The following is a 1,503-nucleotide window of genomic DNA, read 5'->3' as shown; positions in this document are numbered from 1 at the left end:
GAGACCTCTGTTCCTACCTCTGCCAGAGCAAGCACCACACTATTTTGGTTTTTATATTTTTGTATAACTGACTCTAAAAGATTGTAGGTGCTTTAGACAGCCTAATGCATCTCTATATCCTCAGAGTCCAGTACAGTACCTGGTGCCCAGCAGGTGCTCAGTCAATAATTGCCTTTGACTGAAATTCAGGCCAGTAAAGGCTGTTTTGATAGGGTCAAAGGAAGGGTCTCTACATCATATTCAACAAGTGGCCAATCAGGCTGATGCAATGAGGCTGCTCGGTAACTTACTAGGAAACGAGGGGCAGTGGGCACGCGCTTGAAAGGCTGCAGGCGCCATGGGCAGAGTGAGAAACGGCGCAAACACCCAGCAGCTGCAGGGGCAAAAACGGCCCGGGGATCCCGCCGCAGCCTGCGCAGCCATCGCGGTCATGGGCGCGCGGCGCCCCCCTTTCCAAGTCCGCGTGGGGAGCCACGCGGCGGGGAGGAAGCCGGCGGCCGCCCGGCGGGATTCCGCAAGGTTGCGGCGGAAGCGCTGGTGGCGGCGAGCCCGGGAGGCAGCCTCCAGAGGCCCGCTACCAGCCCCGAAGCCGCCGGCGCCCGCCGCGTCCCCGGGCGAGATGGACCTGGGCGCTCAGCGGGAGCGCTGGGAGACGTTCAGGAAGCGGCGGGGCCTCAGCTGCGAGGGCGCCGCCAAGTTCCTGCTGGACACCTTCGAGTACCCGGGCCTGGTGTACCACACCGGCGGCTGCCACTGCGGCGCGGTCCGCTTCGCCGTCTGGGCCCCCGCAGACCTGCGCGTGGTGGATTGCAGCTGCAGGCTGTGCAGGAAGAAGCAGCACCGGCACTTCCTCGTCCCGGCCTCGCGCTTCACTCTCCTGCTGGGCGCCGAGAGCATCGTCACGTACCGATCCCACACGCACCCGGCGCTGCACAGCTTCTGCAGCAGGTGCGGGGTGCAGAGTTTCCACGCGTCTGTCTCTGACCCCGGGGTTTACGGCGTCGCCCCGCACTGCCTGGACGCGGGCACCGTGCGCAGTGTGGTCATCGAGGAGGTCGACGGTGGCAACTGGGGGGAGGAGGCCACGAAGGAGCTCAAGGCCATCCAGAACGCGTCTCCCGAGTGAGCCCCTGCCTCTCCTGAAGAGGAGCAGTGACTGGGGCCGCCACCCGCCTGAAACGTGCCCGGTGTCCTTCGAGGGGGCCACCTCAGTGCTTGTGAAGGAATTACTGTATGAAAGAGGTCGGTTTCTGGACTGGGGAACCCGTGATGTTGCGCCAAGCTTCCACCCCTTCCCTCTCAGTGTGTTTCAACGGACTTGCTTATAATCAAAAAACTGAGCACACATGTGTCTGTGAACAGCCCTAGTCTTCCAATCCCGTCAGCAAGCAGTGCCTCTACCTTTGCAGGTCGCCTTGCATAACACTCAGTTGTATTATTCTTCCTACAGTTTTCACAGATCATTTTCAGATTATTCATATGTACTGTACCGTTATGGTGCTA

At 60.7% G+C, this 1,503-nt stretch overlaps 1 protein-coding gene across 1 annotated transcript; it reads left to right on the top strand.

The window, feature by feature from the left end:
* The first annotated feature begins 211 nt into the window (after positions 1-211).
* LOC122476757 (centromere protein V-like protein 3) lies at positions 212-1,247 on the top strand. The gene has a single exon (XM_043569574.1). The coding sequence runs from the start codon at positions 338-340 to the stop codon at positions 1,124-1,126; it is 789 nt and encodes a 262-aa protein (XP_043425509.1). The 5' UTR covers positions 212-337; the 3' UTR covers positions 1,127-1,247.
* The last annotated feature ends 256 nt before the right edge of the window (positions 1,248-1,503 follow it).

The sequence above is a fragment of the Prionailurus bengalensis genome, chromosome X, assembly GCF_016509475.1.
Source record: "Prionailurus bengalensis isolate Pbe53 chromosome X, Fcat_Pben_1.1_paternal_pri, whole genome shotgun sequence".
NCBI lineage: Eukaryota > Metazoa > Chordata > Mammalia > Carnivora > Felidae > Prionailurus > Prionailurus bengalensis.
This window is presented reverse-complemented; position numbering and strand designations above follow the sequence as displayed.

Coding starts and splice junctions, on each gene's coding strand:
- LOC122476757 (XM_043569574.1), top strand. CDS start 338: ATGGGCAGAGTGAGAAACGGCGCAAACACCCAGCAGCTGCAGGGGCAA.